This window comes from Oreochromis aureus, linkage group 20 (genome assembly GCF_013358895.1).
Source record: "Oreochromis aureus strain Israel breed Guangdong linkage group 20, ZZ_aureus, whole genome shotgun sequence".
NCBI classification, from domain to species: domain Eukaryota; kingdom Metazoa; phylum Chordata; class Actinopteri; order Cichliformes; family Cichlidae; genus Oreochromis; species Oreochromis aureus.
Genome location: NC_052961.1, coordinates 13,979,790 through 14,004,545, shown reverse-complemented (window position 1 = coordinate 14,004,545; position 24,756 = coordinate 13,979,790). Strand labels below are relative to the sequence as shown.

The following is a 24,756-nucleotide window of genomic DNA, read 5'->3' as shown; positions in this document are numbered from 1 at the left end:
GTTCTCGTCTCTCCTAGTGAAACCTGTCTGCTTGCAGCCTCCTCTCTGCAGTTGCAGGCTGCACTACAGCTGGTAGAGCTTGACCACAGGTTGCGCATGAGGACCGAGGTCCACGCGTCCAGGAAAGCAGTCAATAAAAGGACTTTGAAGTGAAGTTGATGTTTCACTCGGCAGCACTTCCCTCAACATGAGGGACCGTAACTGATTTTGGATATTAAACACAGAGTGCCTGCTGCTAAAAGTTTACTAACCATTTTTTTTTTTTTTTTTTTTTAGAGTTTCGGTGATCCGAATTGGGCGCAATTACGCACTGCGAGCATTATGGCACAGATTTTGGATAAGCGTGCTCCCGTTTTGCTCTTGGTTTGGAGCTACTGCGTCCTGGCAAACACTGCCTTTACGAACTTTACGTTGGACAACGAGTTTCACTCCAGTTTCATCCACCGTCGGCTGAAGAGCCAGGAGCGCAGAGAGATGCAGCGGGAGATCCTGTCGATCTTGGGACTGCCGCACCGGCCGCGACCCCACCTCCATGGAAAACACAATGCTGCCCCGATGTTCATGCTGGACTTGTACAACGCCATGTCTACAGACGGAGACGAGGACAGATACTCCTACCCTTACAAACCCGTCTTCACCACACAGGGTCCACCGATAGCCAGCCTGCAAGACAACAACTTCTTAAACGATGCAGACATGGTCATGAGCTTTGTGAATTTAGGTAGGCACTTTATTTTCTTAAGTCTCCCATCAAATTCAGTTTTATATAAATCCCCTCCCAGAAAAACAAGACCGTAGAGAATAATAAACACGTTGAAATATTATCAATGTAATCGTTGTTATGCGCGTCATAATAACCCAGGTCTTTTATTTGATTAATAAAATGTAGTACTATTATATGACTGTCTTTATCTATTAATTATCAAACACATAGCAAGGACTTTGAAAAAAAAAAGCTTTTTTAAGGACAGATATCTTTGGCTTGACGATTATAAGTGTTGAGAAGTTTCATATGTTAATTCGCGTCGGGGTTCTTTTTTTTTTTTAACAAGGAGATTTAGTACTTTTAATATTGCACTCTGCTTGATACATCTTACACATTGTTTTGGGGACAAATCAGGCTTTTAGTCATATGATATGTAAGTGTCAAAGGTGGAAGAGCAGAATGACTGTGGTGGTATTTTATATTCTCACAGCGCTTCACGTAAAGAAACAGCACAAGTATTTTTCTGATGGTACACCTGTGTCCACACAAAGGAGACCAGCACAATAACCACGTTTACATACTGCAGTTATCTAACTAATACCAGGAGTGGCACATTCCAGTGTCCTTCTCTGTTAAACAGCTGTGCAACCAGCTAATGTTCAGGTGCTGTTCTGTGGATGATGGACCAGACAGCAGCTAACTTGTCAGCCATGTGTTATCTAAAGAATGAGTAAGTCAACAGCAGAATGAGTTCAAAGTGCACTGGGTCCTCCCTTAACTCTAATCTGGAGACATCCCTCACATCACAAATAATGCCAGCCAGTGATGTTAGTTTAGTCACAGTGTGATTTAATTAGATTCAGTTGTTCACAAAATAAATATCAGTGGCGTAGGACATACTTCACATCAATTAAATTGCTTTGTTGAATGTTGTTTCCTGGTCCAATGTGCTTATCTAATCAAATATGTTTATTGAAATCGAACACTCCTGGACTTTTTATTGCTGCCAGCAACAGTCAGAGGTTGTTAAGTGTAAATAGTCAAAACATTAGCATGTGGTATCAGATTTATGGATTGATAAAAGCATCATTATAATTCAATTTACTTAACAAATTATGTAGTCACAGCAACAGCTCCATTTATGTTCCAGATGAGTAGCTTTTACATATCAATCTGGGACCAGACAGACATAGAAATAAATCAAATCTGTAGGAGGCATACGGGTGGTTACAGTTTTTGTAAGCCAATACATTTTTTTTTCTTGACTTTCTGCAAGCAGTGAGACATTTACATTCAATCCTGGAAAGATCATTGTTGGAGTGTCTTGGCAAGAGAGAGGGAGGTGACACTGGCTCCTCCACTGCACTGTGTAATTACTGTGGGAGCTGCTGCATTGTGACTATTTTTGACAGGCTGTGACACAGATGGATCTGACCACAGAGACTCAAGACACAAGTCAAGGGCCTCGCAAAGTCAAGGGCCAAGACGGCACTAAGATGGCAAGAAAGAAGGGAGCCTTTGGCAGAGTGATAAAGTTCCTCTGTCTACTTTGCAAAGGTCTTTTTAGCAAAAAAATTTTGCAAGATGGCTTACATCAGCCAGGGAGAACTTTTTTATTTCCTATGTTAACAAAAACAAATCTTGTGGCTAATGTAATCACTAATGGCATCTGCTCAGGTTGAGTCTTCCTCACAGCACGTATTTAGTCTTCCCTCAAATGACACTCATTTGGATATAAACAGCGCATTCATGATTTAATCTGCCACGTGTTAGATCTATCAGTAGGGTCCATTGTTAGGCTGGTTCCGTACTCTCATGTGATACCATCAAATAGACATCCTGGTGGCTTTATTCAAAACAGCAGATAATATGCAATTTCGTTACCCTTTACACGAAAGGGAGGGAGGGAGAGGGAATTCACTGAGAAGAAAGTGATGGCTTTCAAATGGATTGACTATTTCCTCTCCAAATTCCTTCCTTTCCACATTTGCTCGTTGTGGTTTTTGTTTTCTTATTTAGGTTGTCTGAGAGCAAAATGAGTGTAGCTTTTATTTAAAAATTGTCCCTCAAAACTGCATGTCTCCATAGCTACTGAGCCAAGGTACATTAGTCAGACTTTGTACCCTGGGTGCTGCTTCCTGAGAGGCCTGTTTTCATGCACTGTTTGCATTTAAATTTATGGTCAAATATGGGAAAATGGATCTGATTTTAGAATTGCCATCAAAATCAAAGATCCCTGAGCTACTAGAATAGTCCATAGAATGTAAAAGAATTGTTCTAGCTCTCACTCTTCCTTACTGATTGCCACTCAACGGAGCTGATACACTTTGTTGTCAGCTTGTTTGAGTATATGCAGAGACCAATGCAGCCAGCGAGGGTGGGTGTGGGCTTTGGGACAGACCTCAGGCCAGGGAAGTCCTCTCTCTGAGTCACTTCAGTTTAAAAGGCCAGCTGTGTAAATGACTTACAGCATGCATTCAGAATGCATACTGCTGCATGGAGCGCAGCTCACCCAGGTCCTGGGTGTGTGCCGCACATGCCGTTGTAGCACACCAGAAAATTAGCACACTCACCCTGCTGTCATAGCTAAGTAACAGTAATGAATTTTACCTGAAATGCCCATTTACACATCTCCAACCACAGGAAAGGGCCATGACTTGGCTGTCTGCTATTTGCATCCTGGATGACTTAAAGAGAAGCAACATCGTCACCTGTGCTGTGTGTGTGTGTGTGTGTGTGTGTGTGTGTGTGTGTGTGTGTGTGTGTGTGTGTGTGTGTGTGTGCATGTGAAGAGGGAGGTGAGGGCATAGTCTTTTACTGCATGATGTTTTCATGAGGTGTGTTAGTCACAGCGCCCTTATTTTTCCTGTTCTCATGCAATCACGGATTAATGTATTCTTATGGGGCTGTGAGTCAATCACGGTGCTACACTAAGGCAATCATTTAGTGGAAGCTACATTTAGCAGATTCATATGGTGATGATATGGTAGTGTCATGTTATTACTCCAAGTTAAGACCAATTTTATCCTTTGTTTTTCTAATTGGCAGCAATTCTTAAAGTTCTGGCATGTCTGAGTTTAGTTCCTGAATGTCCTACCCTGCCTGTGGCACCCAGCTTCATGCCTATTAAGTCCAACTGAAGAGGGTAATCAAAGTTACACATTCACATTTTGTTGTTCTCAAGTTATATCCCTTTAAAGTTTTTACAAAAACCATAAAGACTTGAACGCCCTATCAAACTGTGGCTTTACAGATAATTCTTCTTAATTGTGGCAGTGTTTGCAAAGTTGTCAACTTGTTCGTCTGTGGGATGTTTTCAGCTGGCAGTGTAAGGTCCAACACTGTAGAATTGGCATTTTGTTTAAAAAATTGAATTGTTGTTGTTGAAGTAAGCTTGGTTTACTTCAACAATCCTTTAATTTCTACTTGAAGCCACAGATGGCGCTGTTACCGTTTTACAGTTGAAGTTTCGGTAAAAGTTGCTATAACTCCTTTTTGTGTCTGCCTGTAAGGCCTCCCTTTCTCTGATTGCATTTTCTTTTCCTCTACCTTCTCTTGCTCTCTCATGCTGGTCCTGTGGATCTGAGACACTTCTGCGACACCTCAGGCTTCGGAGCGGCAGCGGACAGATCTGACGGCTCGCATTAGCCCAAGTGTCTGTTCGGCACCCTCACACCCCTCAGTCCTGCTTTGAGCGCTTCCGCTACTCTGCAGGGGGTATCTCACCCCGGCACCACTCTCCCTAGAGTTAACCACCACTATTTGCACCTCCTTTAGATCCCTATAGAGCTCATTAACTCTAATAACACACCTGGTACCTAAAACCAGATATGCGTAGTCAGTCAAAAGGGGCTGAACGAACAAGACTGGAACACTGCACTAAATTATACAAATTGACTGATGCCCCGTAATGATCTGTCTTTTTCTTTATTTTTCAGTTGCTCTCACTCTAACAGTGTTTTAAACACAGAACCGGGAACAAGTAAGTCATAGTTTCCGTGTGCTAAAAGGAGACTGGTGATGAAAAGCGGAGTGCAAGGGAAGTGTAGCTTGCTCAAGATGTTTATCCTACAAAGAGCAAAGAGAGTTTGATCTCTTGGGTACAGAGTGACTATCCACAGTAGGGCGATTACCACGTTAGGAAACATCCTGCCCACTGGCAGCTACTGATGACATCATGCCTGCGTGATGTATTTATACTGCTGTAGGGTCTGACAGCACTGGCTCTCTGGGAAAGGGTCAGCAAAGTTTCATGCTATAACTTACTCACACTTAACGATCATTAACTTGCCACAGCAGGAGTGTGCGCACGGTCACGAACACATGCCTTTGAGCCAGTACACAAGAAGAAACAGTAACCACAGGAAGAAGAGTCTTTACATTTAAGACTTGTGGTCAAACCAGACGTCTTTTGCTTGAAGGCCATGGAGAGGTTTGAGATTATACTAACAGCAGCTTTGCTGACCTCTTACTCTCACTGCAGCCATAAAACATGTTTGCCCTCTGCACCCATAAACCGTACTTCTGGGTTCTACCTCGTGCTTCGCTGGACATCACGAATCAGAGATTTATACAGAATACGTGAGAACCTGGAACAAACACTGACTGCAGAGACTTTCTTGGTATCTTGATGCATGCTCAATCATCCAGGTAAGGCAATCCCAAAAAGCTGAAGCACTACAAAGTGATAAAGTCAGTCTCCAAAGAGGCCAAAGAAATCACTTGGATGAGTGTTCTCCCACTGAAAACGTTGTGACCCAATTCGACCAGAATCAAATTTTTGGGACTTTCTTGGTACAGTCATTCTCACTTGCTTCTGCTGGTATAGAGCCATGCAGATGGTTTTGTTTTAAAGCAATAATTTGGCTGTTCAGTGAACACACTTTATCACTTTGTAGTGGAGTGTTGGGTGAAAAGATCAATAGCTCGCTGTGAAACATGAAGCAGCAGGGCAGCTGAGACTTGCACTAATTACACCCTGTTTGTTTAATTAATGAAAACAGTGAAGCGTAAAAGCAACATTTTGCCGAGGTTTATTTGCCAAGCTATTTCTTCATTACTCCAGTAGCTTACTGTATACTGTCATCCTCTATCTGACACAACTCCTCCTTAAAACCCTAAAGCTGTCATTTTTACATTTCTGTTTATGTATGAATAAAACAGCTGGTGAACATCAGAGATGCTTGTAGTTAGATTTTGATGTAGCCAGGCTAGATGCTGCCCTGTGCTTCAAATCTTTGTACAAAACTAATTTAGCTCTGCCATGGATGTAATATTGATCTTTTTTTTTTTAATCAAAATACAGATGAGACAGCAAACAAATCCAGTTTTAAAAAAAGATTCCTTCAATTTGGCTTTGAAATACCCTATATTGAGATTTTTTTCTGTATGATGTATGATAGAGGTTAACTGAAATCTTTTTATGTTGCTCACTACATCAAATTACAGTTCATTTTTCAACTACTCATTAACTAAGGAGTGAATCTGAAGAACCTGCTCGACAGTGACGGTTCTGAATATTGGAACGTGCAACTTGCATCAGCTTGCTCCCTTGTCAAAGGCAATTAAATATTATTGAAAGGTGACTGTGACTATAAAGCAGCCACATCCTAAATCTACGGCAGTCTTTGTTTTGATATAATGTGCTGGAAGACAGGGATAAACTGTAGGGATTAACTATAGGATAAAACAACTCAGAGATGTGGAATTGCAGCCATTCAGTTTCCCCCACTCTTCCCCTCATCCCCCTGTTTTTATGTTCTCTAATTTTGTGACCGCAGGAGCCACACCCTCCTCATCCAGCCAAGCCACCCCTTATTATAGACCTCAGGAAAATTCACATACAATACTCACGTTGGCAGAAGGAGAAACTTCTTAAAATTGTCTCCTGCATCACAGTGCAGTGTCTTACGCACGCGTGATGGGCACATTGACACCCTGATTTTATCAGCTTGTTGTTTATTTGGTGTAATCACAGCCCATTCCTTCTTAAAATAAATAAAATAGCTGTGAGGAAACTCAAGGGAAACTCAGCTGCTTGCCTGAAGAAATAGAAACCTGTGACAGCCAGTTCATGTTCCATGCTTCACAGGCACAATATTTCATCACTTATCATAAAACCACTCGCGTACAGTTGTTGCTTGGCTTTTACAAGCTTTGATTTGGCTGTAGGAGCCTGGTGAGGAATCTGGTCAGTATTATGGGCTTCCGCTAACGCAATCTTCCGCTAGGAGAACTAACACACATTATACAATGCAGCTGGTGACTGGGCAGGGTAGGTGGCTCTAAAATAGTGTTTGAGTACGCACTCCCGTCACGGCTCCAACATGAAAGTTCTCAAGCACAAGATGTTCCCACAAGGAAAGAGAATAAGGAATGAAATGTGTGGCATCTATTTGCGATCCACCTTTATCCTCTTTTCTACTCAGTTCATGTTTCTTCTTTCATTTCATTCCTTCTCTCGCTTTCTCTCCCCTCTGCCCTGTCAGTGCCTCAGTACCATGCAAAGAGCGGTGCATTTGTTTTTGCATCAACAGAGCTATTGGTCCCAGGATCTTTGACTTTGCTCTCGCCCCATCTGCCCTCTCAGCTTCACTGTTTGGTACCTGCTGTCATGGAAGTGCAGGGGAGTGCAGATGCAGCTGCGCACTGATAAGGCAAGGCCAAAGTAACCCAGATGATAGAAAAGTAGGAAAATGTGTGGAAATATTTTTTTATTCAGTGGATCAGGTTTTTGCATTTCAATATGCATATTGGGGTTTTAGCCAAAAAGCAAATTATTTCAGTTACTGCAGAATTAGAGCCACAGAAAGACAAAAGAAATATGCAAGGAAGGCGAGTAAAATTATTAGAAACACTAAAATGAGTGCAGCATTCCTGGCAATGAAGGAGGTCCGTCTATCATTGAGGCAGAGCTAGAACGCCCGCTGCTTAGTACATCTGGGCTTTTTGACCACTCGCCACATCGTCCCACCCGCAGATTGTTTCATCATCTCTCTCAGCGAGTGCCTTAGCCTGGCCAAGTGCACAGAGGTTCTGTTATGTACATCCAGATATCATTTCGGACTCCTGGGTTCAACAGGTAAATTTCTTAGATAAGACATTGGGGAAAAAAACATAATCTTCCTTGATCTTGTCAGCTGTGTACTCTGTAAAGCTGTTTGAAGCTTATGAGAAAAGAGATTAATTGTCTCCATTTGTGGTATTTATTTACACACTAGACCTTGGTGCAATACATCAAATTGTGGATTACATTAAGAGAAATTACCTGAGAGGAAGGCAGGGCTATCTGTACTAGCTATTACATTCCTTTGCTTCTGCTCACTCCCTGTCCAGCAGAAGGCAATAAAACGTGCACTCAATAACACTAATTAGCTCCAGAAACATTCCTTCTGAGCAGGAAAGTGAGCATACGTTGCTCTCCACACTTGTACACATGAAAGTAGATAAATATGCATGTGCTTTTTCATTCACTGGGAGTGTACACAGAAGCGATTACATAAATCTAGAGGAGGAAGAAAGATGTGTTACAGTCACAGTGTCAAGGACAGGCTGCATGCAAAGAGGAAAGACTGGCCTTCAACGCATACTTTATAGGCCAGACTTTATTCTGGCCCTCATGTGAGAAGGCTCCTCAAACACAGCTGGGGAAGAAGCTGTAATAAAGAAAGACAGCGACAAACAAATTCAGCAACTCAAGAATAGATGAAAGGTGGAAATCTCTCTGCTTCTCTCTGGTGTGTTTAATAGAAAAGCATGGAGAAATTAAGGGAAGAGGAAGGGAATGCTATGTTTTGCATTCAGAGAAAGTGTGTGGATGTGTGTGAAAGAGAGATGGGGAGTGGAAAAACATACAAAAGAACTTGAGAAAGTGTTGAAATGTTTTATGTCTGGGAACACAGGAGGCCTAAACCTCTGGAGATGAGGGGCAGAGTAGGAGTTTGGAGACTAAATACCACGCAGCACCTCTGGGACCATAAAACAACAAGTTAATTAATACTAGGAGGCCAGTGGTGATAATCAATACTGTTGATTCAGGAGAATAGGCAGGGAAATTTGGTATCATATGGCCCTGTGTGTAGGACATACTAAAAACTGGGCCAGACGTGATGGTGGAGGTTTAGTTAAGGGGACTTGTTGGACGCTGAAAAGATAAAGTTTCTCTGCACAGCTGCTTTGGCCTGCAGACAGCGGGAAACATCTGTATTAACCTCAGCACCACGGGCAGCCCACTGTGAAGAGGAATGCAAGGAGCAATAGAGAGAAGGGTGGGGAGGGAATGAATGTGAGATATGAGTGTGTATTTAAAAAAGAGATATTGGAGTTCTTCGCTTGCTATTACCTGACTTGGCTACTAGCTATAAAACTAGAGCTGCGTGCCTCTGGTGTGACTATAGCGTGACACAACTGCTTCTGAGCGCACAAGTGTGTGACACAGTGTTGTCTGCAAGCCAGAGCCTCTTATATGTCTAAACTAATTCACCAGTTAGTCATTCCTTCCCTTCTCTGGTCTCCATTATCTTGCTCTTAACACACAATATGTGGAGAAGGAACTGTGGCAGCTCCTATGGGAACAGACAGAGGGGCATGAATGGTGCAGGGCCCGGTGGTACATGCAAGTGCAGGTCTGTGTGGTACTTCTCCGTCTCCACGATGAGAGAAAGATTTGTTCTTTTAGTTCTTTTCACATCTGTTTAGTGAGATGTATCACATCTGGTGCTGATTAGCAGCACTAGAACACTTAAAAATTAATATAATTTTTCATTGGCTTGGTATTTATTCACTTTGTAGATGTTTTTGCTACAGCCTCCCTTGGGAGCTGACTACCATTACTGCTGCTGCTTACATGTCCCGAAATCTATTGGGTTTAGTTCCCACAAAAGAAAGAGAAGAACCCAGCTATTCATATATAAGCATAAAGAATAGGACACAAGTACACAGAAGGGAGGACAAACACTCTAGACCTGTGTAATACTGTTTGTCTCCCTAATATGATAATAACAAGAGAGGTCTGAGAGTACATATTTGCACCCAGGCTGAAAATTCCCTCCACATCATGCATGAGATCAGTCCCCGGATCCAGAGATGTATCTGGATCCAGATTAGTTTATAATACTTTCTTGAGAACAAAAACAAGACGGTATTTCCCACATTTTCTTCAGTTTCATATGTACTATTTGTTGAAATATGATGCAACATGTCCTGTTTTGCAAAGAACAAAACAAACAAACAAAAAAGGATCTGAATGAAATTCAATCACTGCTAAATCTTTGGCAAAACAAATTCCATGCAAATTTATTTATTATATTTGAGTAATTCTACTAACAATCAGACAAGGCTAAACTCTTTATTTGTGTTGAAAAGCAACTTTTGTATATTAATCTTTGACTTATTAATGGACATATGTGGGTTACCCATTTTTAATGGTCAATAAATACTCCTAGTAAGCCAGTTAATATTACTTCCTAATTCAGTTGCATGAGTGCCAGGTTCATGCATCCAGCCTCATATTGTGCTAAGCTCTCACTATTCAGACTTAAAGCAAGCCAAAGATTTACTCTTGTCCTGCGTCTTGCACAAGACTCCCCCCCCCCTGCTTAGAGTTCTTGGTCAGCGTCCTCTTTGGTCTTCTTCAAGCTGTCACAAAGCTCATATTTGGTGGTGTGTGACATAGTGCCTTTGAGCATTAAGCAGCATGCTTCTTGTGGAAAAATTGTGTCCAATCAGGCAAAGTTACGTAATGCATTTGGGGCCAGAGTGGAAATGAAAAGGGGAGTCACTCTCTTTGACATGTGTTAATGTGCCAGTTACTCATTTTGAAATTGTTATTTTATGGTTAAAAAAGTTATTGAAGTGTAAATCAACAGTAGTCGTGTCTGTTTTTGCTGTTATTAAATATGTAGGTTTTAAATGTGAGTGGGCTTTTTTAAATCCTTTTTTTTCTAATGGATAAAAGTCCTTGAGCCCTATGATTTCACAGAGCAGTAATTTACTCAAATGTTAGTCTAACACAAGTAAATTAGTGAGTAAGTGCACTTTCTGGGGACTATTTCAGTTTGATTTATTTATGCAACCAGAAAGGTGTATGTGACATTAAAGCCGTGGCTTTATACAAAGTGCTGAAATAACATATTGTCCTTTTCTTGGGGCGGGGCGCATGTAAATCTATCTCAAAAAAATGTTATAGGAGTCTGTCTATGCACACAATATCTGTTTTAACACAAAGACATGTTGGATTTTTTTTGTTTTTTTGATAATTTGAAAAATGTGTTCACAATGATCCTTTTTACATTTGATTCTTCTCTTGAGAAAGAATTGCGGTTTTGGCTTAGCACAGGCTAAGATGCTAATACAGTGTTCATGAAAAACCTTCTGGCTGCCAGGTGCATGGTAAACCGAGAGGATGGAGGACTCACTGTCCCTCTGATATCTGTGATGTGTGCTGCTGTGCACGTGTGTGGCCTGCTCTAGTTAAATGATATGGGATAACCATGCATCATCAGCGTTTTTAGAAAAAGCAATCAGACGTCTTAAGACCAAATGATAAAAGCAGCTCGCTGTGTAAGAGTAAGTGTTTGTGCGCTTTTGTGTATGTGTGTGTGTTTGCCTCTTTGCATTTGTGTGTTGTTGCGTCTCTAATTATGGATTACAAAAACCCATAATGATTGTGTTACCGTGCTGTGACGCACAAGACTGTTCACTTCACAGGCAATACTTTGTGATAGTTGTGCGTGTGCAATGGACTATTTTTCTGTTTGTGTGTGTGTGTGTGTGTGTCCGTGTTAAGGACTCCGATTTGGACCTTAAAAACTCTGAATGAAGGGTTCACATGGCATCAGAGGGTGTGTTTGCCATGTTTGTGGTGTGTGTGTTTTTGCGACACAGGTGGGGTGAAGGCTACTCACTTCCTCCCAGAGGAAGTCATAAATGCACTCACTTGGCTTTAACTGTGCCTTGTCCCCTCATCTGACAACTGCTTCCTTCGGAGAGAATTAAAAGAGAGAAAACGGAAGAATTATGGCAGAGGCCTTAGCTGCACTCTGTACACTGCATTATTTTTTTTTTTTTTACACAAATTACACAAATACCAGCACTGAAGAGTGGACATTTGATGTGAGAGGAAAATATTTAGTGTGGGAGTTTTACAGCAGCAGCATCCAACTGCTCTCATAAGCAAAGATAAAGAGCTTTTACAGTAAAGGGGCGGGGTGGCTGCTCAGGGGGGGCTCAAGAACAGGTCTGGCTTTCTCCCCAGAGGGACTGCACCTGCACTGGGCTACAGAAGGAGGGAGAGTTCCCTGGGACAGTAGAAGAATAAGCAGGCTCTAAAATTGTGTGAGAAGGTACCAGGGTAAATGAGTAACAAGAAGTAATTGTTTCCTGGAAAAATAACATTAAAGTGGTAGTCCTTACTTGTTGCATTCCTCGTAATATTACGGGCATGTCCTGTTGTGTGGGGATGTGTCCTAGAAGGTCCTGGAAGATGATACATGATAGTGATGTAGGAATATGAAAGAGAATATATATTTCTTTTCCACACTTATTTAGAGTTACCTAGGAGTCTTTGAATCTCAAATGATCAGAATTTTTAATTTTTTTTTTAAGCATATGCATGCAACAAAGGCCCCAAACAGACAGACTTTGCTTTAAGTGGTCAGAGGCCAAAAATGAGCCACCACTGTGCTATTATCCAGTGTGCAGTAGAGTCTGAGCTTGAGGTGACCTGCAGGTGGAGAGGTATAAGCCAGCTTGTATGCATGCATGTATTGTCAAAACACAGTATAATGTTGTAATATTTGACTTCAGGGTGGGAGCTCAATGAAGGCTCTGATTGATGGCCTGAATGAGAAGAGATAATAAACAAGTGGCACTGCTTAGATCCACTGGTATTGAATTGATAAAAGCATGTGGTGAAATCCACAAAACCTTGAATTTAAAAAGCTTTTGAAACCAGTTCAGTGTGTGCCCATAGATGGAGAACAATGGGAGTCTAAAGCTGCCCCTCACTGAAGAGTAATTAGATCCTTTCTTATACCGAATCATCTCACAGTGCTGCCATTGTACGTTGTCCTTCAGCAACAGGGTTTAATAAAGATAGAAATGAAAGGGGATGTAGGAAAGAGATCCTTGTACTTGTACTATCTATCTATCTATCTATCTATCTATCTATCTATCTATCTATCTATCTATCTATCTATCTATCTATCTATCTATCTATCTGTCTGTCTGTCTGTCTGTCTGTCTGTCTGTCTGTCTGTCTGTCTGTCTGTCTGTCTGTCTGTCTGTCTGTCTGTCTGTCTGTCTATCTGTCTGTCTGTCTGTCTATCTACTCGTGTATGTTTCCAACATACTTGTGACTTGTATAAGATTTTGGGCACCTTTCTGCTTTGTTGGCTGGAATAGCTGCCTAAAGTTCTTGTGAGAAACTTAATCCTAACCCTATATTTGAACTTTTGTTAACTATAGGTGACTGACCAAGGTGGTACCTGTGTTCTACAAATCAATTTCTCCAAAATGTAATGAAGTAATGTACTTAAAGGGGATCTGTTTAAGCCTATAACAACACATATGACCCCAAATGAGCTGTTGGAAATGTATCTAACACAGAAGTCATCAGAAGAAAGTGTCATTTCACCCACAATCCCATTTTATATCTCAACAGATGAGGACGAATCCTATAACTATGGCATCCACTGACATTTCCTGTGACCCTCCTCTTTCTTTTAAATTAAACACAAGCAAAAAAAAAAAAAAAAAAAAAAAAAAAACGTTTCAGTATCACTTGAGCCTGACTCAATAATGTATATTTATTTCCTTTTATTTATTTGAGTGCATCTTTTATATTTGTGTGTATATGCATACATACTTATGGGTGGGGGACCTGTCTATCAGCTAATAAAGACAAAAGTGGCGGGTGCCTCAGGAGATGATGAGATAAGAAAGGCACTGACCCCTGGGATGTCCTGCTGGGACATGAGATGAGCAAGGTCAGGGAGGTACAGGAGGGGTTGGAAAGCTGGGATGTGAGGATGAGAGAGAACAAGGGGTGGGGAAGGGGTACACCGAACATCAAGCTCCAACTCATGAGAACCAGATGAAGGGCAGACTGGATGACTCTCTGGGGCTATGAAGGGAAGAGAGGGGGAAGAAAGAGGCTCATAAAGCTGTCAGAGTCCGCCCGCATCTCTCTATCACGGCTCAGTGTGTGCCAGATGCATTGCTTTTAGTGCTAGTTCTCATGAATGTTTCAATCATAAGCCAACATGTGTATTGAATAGCTATAGATGTGTTTAATTTGGGGCTGACCCAGAGTCTGACAAGCTATGTCATCTCCTCGCTAATAACTGAGGATGATGGACGGTTTAGGAAAAATGAATTGTAGAAGGTCTGAGAGTAAAAGACATTTGTTGTCTTCCTACTTTGCAAGCATATGTTTTGTTTCCCTGGAAGATGCAACTCAATACCACACAAAAAGCTTTTAAGTTTCATAAAAAAGTCACATTAGCCCTTTGTGTCTGCCTGTAAAAATTTAGTATCACTGCTAAAGGGGGGAATGCAACATAACTCATGTGAATGGGAAACATTCTTTGAATACATACAGCCTCTTTAAAGATACATTTTTCATGTTTTTTTTTAATGTTTATGTTTTGCAGTGGAGCACGATAAAGAATTCCTACCGGTGCGGCGGCATCATCGAGAGTTCAAATTCGATCTATCACGAATCCCTGAGGGCGAGGCAGTCACTGCTGCCGAATTCCGTATATATAAAGACTTCATCCATGAACGGTATGATAATGAGACCTTCCGTATCAGCATCTACCAGGTGTTGGAGGAACACTCAGACAGGTGAGCATCGGTTCGTGGTTATGTGTTTAAAAGATTAGTTGGATGCTGAAAAAACAGTTTCAGGGGCTGGACCACATCTCACTTACTAACCTGCCGGTTGTACATTTATAAGAGCCTTCTCCCTACATGCTAGTATATTCTTGTTTCCTTGCCTCACCTTTTCTTTTATTTGTATTAGTTCTCACCTCCTAGTTTATACAAGGGTTACCTACCCAGCCTTTACTGCTATTCTCTGTCATTGTCTCATCATAACTGGGGTGGGGTCCTTGCCAGTGGAAAAAAGGCAAAGTCAGTTGACATGCCATCATGATATGTTAATATTTAGTTCAAATCGCTCATCTTCCTAAGAACAGACTTTGAGTCTGAAGTTATTTATCAGTAAGAAAAAAAATTAACTGCTTCCTTTTGTTGTAATGTGTATTTCCTGTAGCAAACACTTTGACTGATCTGGAAAAAAAAATACAAATGTCCCAGTAAGTAACAGGTTAACAAAGGGGTAGGCCCAGAACCAGAAAACAAATTCAATAAATTCAAATCTAGTCATCAATAATTTTATGTCATAGATCTATGCTTTTTTGATTGAGACATGTAAAAACGACCTAAAAGTTATAAATGAATTAAAGTTTTAACAACTTATCTTGAAGGCTTTGATACACCTACCAGTAGTTATACATGTAACCCTGGAACGGCCCATATCCAGCTATCTTCAGCCCCTCCTAAAGGTTTCTATTATCCAAAGGGAACAACACCGTCATTTATCCCTTTGCCAAAGACAGGCCCAGGTACATGAATGAACCAGAGCTCTGTGACACACTATCTTCCCAGTCAGAAAATAGGTCGGGATACATGAATGGCCACATGAAGAACAAGGGATTTTAGTCTCCAATGGTGAAAGGGCAGAAAGGGTCAGAGTTTACTGCTGAACAATAGGACCGACTTGGATATGCACTGTTTCTCTTTTCACACATTCTTGTCCTCTCTCACAGCTGTACTTTTTGCTCCCTTTCTCTCTTTGGCTTTTTGGCTCTCCCACAAAATTCCAGCCAGTGATGGACCGTGTGTAGTGTATGAAAGGACCCGTCGTTTATAAAGCCATTATTGTCAATTAAGAAAATGAAGTGTTCCCCTGGGCCTCACCAGCTGGAGCCCTCCCCGCCTCCCTTGCCTTACTCTCTGTCTTGCTTCATCTCTCTCTTTGGTTGACTCTGTCACACTCCCTCTCTCCACTCAACAGCTCTGCTTTGGTCACTTAGCTTTACACGCTGTCACCTTGTCTCTACCTTTAAAAAAAAAATAGTGCATGTCAACATCTAATTTTAAATGAGTTTTCTTGTCCCTTTCAGGGAGTCAGACCTATTTCTGCTGGACTCGAGAGTGATCTGGGCAGCGGAGGAGGGCTGGTTGGTGTTTGATGTAACAGCCACCAGTAACCACTGGGTCCTGAACCCTGGCAGAAATCTGGGTCTACAGCTGGCTCTGGAGAGCACAAATGGTCAGGGCAATGAATGTCACAGAAATACACAGAGTGTGATCAAAATGTTTAGTGACTTGACTCATAAAGAGCAAAAACCTGTCCAGCTTTAAATTTGGCAGCTTTTTCCTTGTGCACTTGTGGACTGCTTCCAGTGCTCCTGCTACATTTGGATCATTCCCCGGAAGTCCTGTTCTGTTCACTATGAAACTCAAAATTGCGCAAAGAGCTAATATTGAACTTTTGTGTCATACTGACCCAGTCATTACTGGTAAGGAGACTTCCGTCCCTGGCTATGACTGAGACACTACACAGCGGTCTAAGGGTTTTTTTGAGACATTCACAGGATGTCATGAATTAGTTTTCCTGAGTCAGAATCTCAACTCAGAGTTTTACTGTAAAGTCCTGAGGTGACTGAGGAAGAACAAAAAACTGCAAATAGTATGAACTGTGGCATGAATCATTATCAGTCACCATAAAATGGAGTGAAAAAGCTGAGTTCAGAAAGAAGAGTTTATCTGTTTTAATTTTCTAGGAAGAAAAATGAGTTCAAGGGTCACTGATTTAACACAAAGAAAGAGATTCAGCTCAGTGGAAGCCATCAGTCCTGATACGTGCCTGTTCTGACATGTATCAGGACCACTTTAAGTGGTCCACGGGTGCTCAAGGAAAGGGTGTTCAAATCACAACAGTGTGTTTTTTTTTATGGGCAGGAAAAAATATTTTCATTGTAACTATATTAACTGTCTCGTGGCTATGTGCCAGGTAACTGAGCTAGTGTACTTGTAGCTGCTACTCACAAATTGCTACAGAAAAGGACATGAACAAAGGTACAGAGGCTAGCCAATAAAAAAATATAAAAGATACTTATAGACTCTGTATATACAAACTGTAAGATTTGCAAGGGTTAGATGTACGTTCACTTTTTTCATTTATCTGGTCATTAATGCAAATGTCTACTTAGCCAATCACATGGCAGCAGCTCAGTGCATTTAGGCATGTATCAGAATTTCCATGGGTCAATGGAAATTCAAATCAAGTATCAGAAGGGAGAAGAAAGGTGATTTAAGTGACTTTGAACATGGCACGTCATTTGTGCCAGACAGGCTGGTGTGAGTGTTTCAGAAACCTTTGAGCTACTGGAATTTTCCCCACACAACCACCTCTACAGTTTACAGAGAATGAGAAAATACCTTTTTTATGTCAGATGTCAGAGGTAACAGTAAATAACAGCTCAATACAACCAAAGTATGCAGAAGAACAGCTCTGAACACATAAACACATCAAACCTTGAAGCAGATGAACTACTACAGCAGAAGAGGGTGCACCTTAAAATGTCTTCAGAATCCAGGTTTCTAATGCAAAAGAGTTTCTGTTATATTTAAGGGTAAGCGTTACAAAATAACAATGAATAAACAGCATGAATCATAGTACTGTGCAGATGATTAAGGTTAGATGTTAAACACAAATGAAGGTCGGTATTGTATTGCAACAGATAAAAGCCTCCATCATCGCTGTAAAGGTTACAGTCAGATGATTTCTTCCTTGTGCTAAAAAGATAAATCAAATCCTGCTTCTCATCATTCATCACCACTATCATCCGCCATACCCTCAGCATCATTAGCAGACATGCGGAAAATACAGTGTGCTAACCAAAGGATAACATCTCAGCAGGAGTTTGTCATCGAGAGCCTTAAATGTTTGTCAGCGAAAAACTTTATCAACAAACAGTCAGCAGGGAGTGTTTGAGAATATCATCCATCAAAGGATGGCAGGATGTTACATGTTAGGCGAGGAAAACAGACACTATGTAGCCTTCGAGGCGTGCAGTGGGTGTGCTGGTGAGGCCATATCTATGAGTGTGTGTTTGTGTGTTGGATCAGGTATGAAGGGTTATGGATGAGCGTGTACAGACAGGCTCCTGCGACTTCTCGTCGCCAGCAGCGACCAGAAGCCTTGATTTACCACTGAACAGTGATCAGACACACATTCTTCCGTGCGGGAACCAGATAGACACTACTGGAGTGCCTGTACACCCGCAAGCACAAACACACCCACGCAAACACAAGAAGGGAGGCTTTGATGTTCAGCGCTGCATTTGTTCTTGCTATTTCAGAGGTGGAGAAGGGAGAGGAATTCAGAGAAGAAAGTCAGATGTGTAAAACCAAATGCAGCGAAAGTGGTTTCAGTAAGAGCAGTTTACATGCAAATAAAAACTTAAAAACAACCACACTAAGCAGGGACATATTTATTTAAATTCAGGAGCTCAGCTTTTCTCATTTGCACACTGATCTGTCTGAACACCTGTTGCACTGTCCTCTCTATCACCCCCTACAGGAGAGAGTATCAGTCCTCGTACGGCAGGCCTGGTTGGTCGCAGTGGGCCTCAGAATAAACAGCCCTTCATGGTGGCCTTCTTCAAAGCCACTGAGGTGCACCTGCGAAGCATCCGCTCAGCTACAGGAGGGGGCAAACAGCGTAACCCCAGCCGCTCGAAAGGGGCAAAAAGCCAAGAGGCGCTTAGAGTGGCCAATGTTGCAGGTAAACACAAAATGTGTTTGTGTTTTATAAACATTCAGCTATGATTTACTCTGGCATGTTGGGATAACCCCCAGATCCATTTGCCTTTTGTATCCTTAGTGAAGAATTCATGGAATGGGAAATAAATAACTGGTACTCTACAGTTTCATAATAAAAGGGCCAACTCATGCAGCATGCTCATTGAGGCGCTAACACACACACACACGAGCACGTGCATGTACCGAAATGCAAAAGTACATCCCTTTAATGGATGTGATTCCTGCGATGAATATTCAGGGCCTTTGTTTTGAAGGTGTGAGAGGGTTGTGTTTATGTGAAGCACTGAAACATTAGACTGTAATGCCTGAGCTTCAAATATGCCTCTGCTGTCTTTGTTTATTTACACAAGCATTACAGAGTACTTGGGGCCAAGTTCCCTGCATGGAGGTAAGGCAGCACGGGCTTTTATGGAAGAACACATCTGCAGCTTGCTGTGGGGCAACCCGGGCCATGACACATGGGCTAAATGGGCCTGTTTAGAACTCTGAATAGCATTGGTCTTTAACTAGATGATGAGAACCAGTCGCTCATCATCATTTCCAATGTGAACCGCTTTCAGGAACTAATGCACCGCAGAGCCCCAGAGGTCACCAGAAGAAGCGAGAGATACCATTTGATCGAAAACAGACTATTCTTTTCAACACATGGACCGCGTAAAAAGGGAAAAAAAAGACATGTTGAAATAAGCGGGAGAAAGGGGAGAGAGAATAAATAAAGTCAAGAGTTGTGAAAATGTGGCTCGGCTACTCTGCGTGCACATCTGCTTCATCCAGTGGAAACTCAAAGCCCGGCAAAGTGACCTCTGCGCAGCATAGCCCATTCATTTGAAACAATTAACCAAACTGCTGCTCTAGATGGAGGTGGTTTCTTTTAGTCGTTGTACAAGTTTTGCATGAGAACATGGTGGCGTGTTTAGGTCTGCTCTTTATCATTGCTGCCTAATTGGGGTCTGACGACAGAAAATAGTTACTCATCTAGCTGAAAAGCACTCGTGCTGAAGTATAAACTCTCTCTATTTTTCTTCCTGTTCTATAGAAAACAGCAGTACTGATCAGAAGCAGGCATGCAAGAAGCATGAGCTCTACGTCAGTTTCCGAGACTTGGGGTGGCAGGTACGGAAACCATTCCTCTTTCTTCGGTCGCCAGAATTGCTTGGCCCAACAGAAGCCTAAATCAGACACTGCTGTTTGCTGCTCCTATCCCAGAATCTTGATCAGTGACACAATAAAAGCCCAGAAATACCTTTGTTAGATGAAGTTACTGCTTTATTTGTGTTCTCTCAACACATAGTATAAGATATGGCATAATTAGGCCATATGAAGACAATACCGAAGGGTAACAGAAAACACATTAAACTCCTGTATGCCTTTTATAGAAACAAAGGATGAAAATATCTAACATATCAAAACAGTATAGCCAAACAAACCTGAATTTCTCCTCCACTCACAGGACTGGATCATTGCTCCAGAAGGATATGCAGCATATTATTGCGAGGGAGAGTGTGCCTTCCCGTTGAACTCCTACATGAACGCCACAAACCATGCCATTGTGCAAACACTTGTGAGTAACCATAGAACAAGGGGAAAAAATGCAGCAGTCATGTTAAGAGTCTAATCATCTCATCAAATGTCAAGACAATGTAGCCACTGTTGGAACAACTGTGTTTAATTATCCAAAAAGGGCATCATTTTCAGCCGTATCCACGCAAATACCTTTTTTTTTTTTCTTCTTCTTCACAACTTATTTTCCTCCTCCTCTTCCCAGGTTCATTTCATTAACCCAGAGACAGTTCCTAAACCCTGCTGTGCCCCCACGCAGCTCAACGCCATCTCTGTGCTCTACTTTGATGACAGCTCGAACGTCATTCTCAAGAAATACCGCAACATGGTGGTCAGAGCTTGTGGCTGCCACTAGACCATCACCATCCTCGCATGGACACATGCGTACGCACACACTCTTGGGAAAAAAGGGCTTCCCCCTTGCTGTAATTTAAACATGTTGAGAGTTGGTTACAAAATATACTATGTGCTTTTTTTTTTAAAAGACTCTCTGTCATTCTCAAATGAACAGATAAACACACACACTCATGTTTGTGCTTTCTACTGTGTATACGATACATTTAAAACAGTGATTGTAATGTATATTCATTCACACCCAACAATCTTTTGTTTATTTCAGTAATTATTCTAATTATTGTAGTTTATACTTTTACTGAGCGAGGGAGGATGAATCTGTATTTTTCTTCTATGTACAATACCATGTAAATATTTTGTTTTTTCAAAAACAAAGCAAGTGTATTTATTTTCTGTCACTTGGATTTGTGTTTTTTTTTTCCTTTATGTAAAGCTGCCTACTTCCTTTGTCAGTATGAGTGCACACAAACTCTGAAGAAATGAAAAGAAAACTACTTTTGGCATTAGCATTGAGTTCAAATACGGCACACCGCGCTCTGCCTCAGAAGCATGACACATTTATTTTGTAACAACAATCAGCTGAGCTGTCAGAGAGATGGGGGGGAAGAGAGTGGGATCTTTGTACGAAGCATCTTGTTCTGTGTGCTCGACATTTTCAGGTTTATATTTTTCTGCTGTAATACAATCTGTCATATTTAAAAGGTCTATTTATTGAGAGCCGGCTAAGTAACCATGTGCTCCAATGTCTCGACTATGTTTTACTGCTGAACTGGTACAACAATAAACAGGAGAAAAGCAACAAAGCCACTTTGAGATTTATTGTTTAATCTGGACGGAGAGCAGAACTGTGTCCAAGTCTGAGGAGGACACACGCTGGTATTGAACTGTCTTACACGTTCCTGCACAAATATTTGCTCGGATTGGAGCCTCACCCTTCACCTGCTGACCTGAGATCTGTAACAAGTTTTTTCCACATTCAAAAGCAAACGAAGAACTTCTCAGGCTTAGTTACTACGTGTGTGTGGGTTTGCATGCCTGTGTCTGTGGTTTACGTATATGAGGTGGATGTGGGTTGTTTTCTGTCGGCGAGTGTGTGTTGATGCTCCCACATGCAGTCAAATACAAAGCACGCTGGGTTTCCGTGTAAATATTTTGCAGTGGTTGCTGACAGCAGATTTGGGGAAAATGCAGGACGCTTGTGCGCATCCGTGTCGAGCACGCTGCACCGACTTTTACATTTAAACGATGCGATCCGTGACATGAGCTTTTGTTTTCAGATTTCAGATTCGGATTCATTAGGACAGCTGTTCAGTTAACTACACAGCAGTTTCTGTTTCCAAAGCATTGGAGCTCTTACAGTATATTGAGAACTTTTACTGAAAGGGCTGATGAAAACAAATAAAAAGTTACGTTATGTGCAGTTCCCTGCACACCTGAATGAGTGGAGGAAAACTGAAAACAACTGAGTGGAACTTCTGCACACTTGGTTAAGTGCTGGGTACTTTAAAGAAGTGTAAGGTGATCGTTATAACCCCAGTAGTAATCTGGCTGGATAACTCTATTATGGGATGGTTGAGGTAGCTTCTGTGTGTTCATATAACTACCTGCTGAAGGCTGGACAGTCTGAATATTTCAGCTTATAATTCCGATATTTCATCTGTGAGAAATATTCTGTAAAATTGTGAATTTGTGTTGACAAGTAAAAATTCTAAAATTCATACAGTATGTATAACTACAAATACTAACTTGCTGTGCTGGATTGGCTTCCTCTCGGTGCAGTTAACATCAAAGGTCAGTTCCTGCAGAGATGGTCAGAATGAGACAGACTTCTGGCTGTTCTCCTGTCAGACACATACCAGTAAGGAGAGTGTTAGGAGCTATATTATAAGCACAAGTTTGATTAAGATTTACTACATGTTTTTTAAAGCTGCATGCCCTCATATATTGCCAATTGATATCATTTTAATGTCTCCATTTGTCTTGGTGTTACCCCTTTGATGTGGAAATCTGAACAAACACTTAGGTACATCTTGGTAGTTCTGGGTTGGACCCGATTTGACTTTCAGAGTAAGGTGCTGGAAACATTCCTCAGAGATTTTAGTCCATACTGGCATGAAAGCATCTCACATTTGATGCAGATTTAATGTGAATCTCCTGTTCCAGCCTGTGCCCAAGGTACTCTATTGACTGGGATTCAGTGGCTGTGGAGGGTTTTTTTCCCCAGAGTATCTGTGATCTCATTTTCATGTTCACTAAACCAGCTTGATATAACTGAAGCTTTGTAACTGGAGGCATAATGTGTTCAGCTGGAAGCAGCCATAGGGGTTCATTCTAAAGGTATGGACATGGTCAACAAAATACTCCGGTAGGCTATGTTGTTTAAATGATGCTCACTTGGAAATACGGGTCCAACGTGTGCTAAGAAAATATCCCCTAGGCAATGTTTTTTCCCCGTCTTCTCTGACAACTAAGATCAGTTTCCCGTTCTTAGCTGCCCAGTGTGATCTTTCGCTGCTGCAGCCCATCTGCTTCACAGTTTGGCCATCCTCTTCTGATCTATTTTCACAGAAAGAACTGTTGGTGACTGGGTATTTTCTCATATTTTAAACCATTTTCTGTAACCCCAGGGGATGACTGTATGGGGAAAATCCCAGCAGATCAGCAGTTTCTGAAATACTCAAACCAACCTGTCCATCACCAACAACAATGCCATACTTTAAAGACAGGTAACTTACCTTTTTTCCTCATTCTGCTGCTTATTTTGAACTTCAGCAGACCATCTTAATGCCGAACTTAGATATTTGTGTTAATGACCAACTGAACATGTATACCTAATGAAGTGGCAGGCAAGTGTCTCCCCCCCTCCCCAAGTTATGCTTAAAAAGGTTAGCTTAAAAACTGTCAACCAATTTTCATATCATATCTCATATCATTCCTCTGACGACATTCTGTGTCACAGGTCACATCATCACATGGTTTCAGAGCCACTTCTACAGTACTGCACTTCATATCTGCTCTTACAAAGGGGAAATATTGTGCTAAACTTTTTTTTAACATAAGAATGTGACACTTTTAATCCTGCTTCGCTCCCATCCCATGAACAAATTCCTGTGAATTAAATCTCACCAAGATCACAAGTCCACAAATGATCCACAACAGATTAGATCATCTTACTGATAGCACTTTAGTGTCTTAGCCCTACACTTAAGCATTATAACTGCTTTTCATATATCCACCTTTATAGACCATAGTCATATTAATTTACTATGGCACAATCGTTTGGTTGATCAGGTTCACTCGAAGTTCACGTTGTGGGAACATGCATTAACCAAGGTTTACACTGCCCCCTGCTGGGCAAACTAAACAGTGTGTTTGCAACACGGTGCCAAAAGTCTTCTTTAAAACACCTACACCTCACCTTTTATCCAAGTGAACTTTGAATTTTTAGTCTCCGCCCACTCAGTATCGTTACCCGATGTGAAATAATATCTGTGTCTTAAGTAAGCAGCATTAAACCCCACATAATAGAGGAGGAGCTTCTGGTGAAAAGAAAAAAAACATTCCTTACGCCCACATGCTTTCATTTTCACAAGAACGTTTCGATATGACGGGTACAAGTGTTTGTTAGTATCTGTGTGTGCGTCTGTGCGTGCGTGCGCGCGCACGAGAGTGGGCGGTTATTACTCATGTTGTGAGAACCTAAATCTGTTTATACAGTCACATTGTGGCGGGTTTTTTTTATAGGGATAAAAGGATAGGGTTAGAGGTCCGGCTGGGCTTCAGGGGCGGTTATGAGTAAGGTTGGAGTGTATTTCCAATGTAATGTCTTTAAAACCATGAAAGACACAGCTGTGTCTGTGTTCACTCCCCATTTAGACTCGGTTCTACACAAGTGCTCATTCAGATTCTCCCAGCTAATTAATGAATACCTGTAAACTTTAAAAAAAAAGTTGGTTTTTTTTAGCAGTTTTCTGGTTCCAGTTAGCTGTTTTTACACCATAATGTCTCCTTGGTTGGAGTTGTGATCAATGGCATATATAAATAGTGAAATACTTTAAACGGTGACTTCAAATTGACTTAAAAAAAGCAGTTTTACATGTTTAAAGTTTTATATTTAAGTCTTTGCCTGAATGCTATCTCCGTGGCACAGTGAATTCACACTCTGTCATTCACCTTCCTTTGAAACGAATCTACCTTCGTGGCAGCTCTGCAAGCGACGGGGGAAACCGAAAGTATCAAAT

The 24,756-nt window shown here is 41.4% G+C and overlaps 1 protein-coding gene across 1 annotated transcript; it reads left to right on the top strand.

Moving 5' to 3' along the window:
* The first annotated feature begins 2 nt into the window (after positions 1 to 2).
* bmp7b (bone morphogenetic protein 7b) lies at positions 3 to 21,314 on the top strand. Its single transcript, XM_031753740.2, has 7 exons — positions 3 to 721; positions 14,359 to 14,551; positions 15,895 to 16,043; positions 18,360 to 18,563; positions 19,638 to 19,714; positions 20,052 to 20,162; positions 20,367 to 21,314. The coding sequence occupies exons 1-7, from the start codon at positions 322 to 324 to the stop codon at positions 20,514 to 20,516; spliced, it is 1,284 nt and encodes a 427-aa protein (XP_031609600.1). The 5' UTR covers positions 3 to 321; the 3' UTR covers positions 20,517 to 21,314.
* Positions 21,315 to 24,756: the final 3,442 nt, after the last annotated feature.